Source organism: Penaeus monodon, chromosome 21 (genome assembly GCF_015228065.2).
Source record: "Penaeus monodon isolate SGIC_2016 chromosome 21, NSTDA_Pmon_1, whole genome shotgun sequence".
NCBI classification, from domain to species: domain Eukaryota; kingdom Metazoa; phylum Arthropoda; class Malacostraca; order Decapoda; family Penaeidae; genus Penaeus; species Penaeus monodon.
In genome coordinates this window covers 20752966-20753428 of record NC_051406.1, presented here as the reverse complement: position 1 = coordinate 20753428, position 463 = coordinate 20752966, and the positions used below count along the sequence as shown (strand labels likewise).

At 32.8% G+C, this 463-nt stretch overlaps 1 protein-coding gene across 4 annotated transcripts in view; it reads left to right on the top strand.

The window, feature by feature from the left end:
- Positions 1-463, top strand: part of LOC119586329 (galactose-1-phosphate uridylyltransferase-like) — a 7585-nt gene that overhangs the window by 4245 nt on the left and 2877 nt on the right. For all 4 annotated transcript variants that reach the window (XM_037935040.1, XM_037935039.1, XM_037935041.1 and 1 more), the window contains exons 5-6: positions 28-133; positions 332-454. In XM_037935040.1, coding sequence (XP_037790968.1) covers positions 28-133; positions 332-454 — 229 coding nt within the window. The remainder of the gene's footprint in view (positions 1-27; positions 134-331; positions 455-463) is intronic.

Genomic DNA, 463 nt, shown 5'->3' with positions numbered 1-463 from the left:
AAATTAATGTATGATTCCTCCTTGCAGATGGATAAAGCAAATGTTAGATCTTGGGAAAAAATACACCTGGGTACAGATTTTTGAGAACAAAGGGACAGTCATGGGATGCTCAAACCCACATCCACATTGTCAGGTAAATTAAAAGAATTTATTGAGTTAGGGAAGCCTTTATTTTGTTTTTCTATTCTGTTTTTCTGTTTTTATATTTTATCTTATGTGAAAGAATATAGTATGGAATGCTTATGTTATGTGAGTATATGAGATGGCATTTATAGCACTGATATACTTCTTATATGATGAGAAAAAAGACATATCTTTTTTTTTCTTCAAGATCTGGGCATCCTCGTTTATGCCCAATGAACCGAAATTGAAAGACACTAATCAAAAAGACTACTTTGCCAAGTATGGAAGACCTATGCTGATGGACTATGTTAACAGAGAACTTGAAAAGAAGGTAAGATTG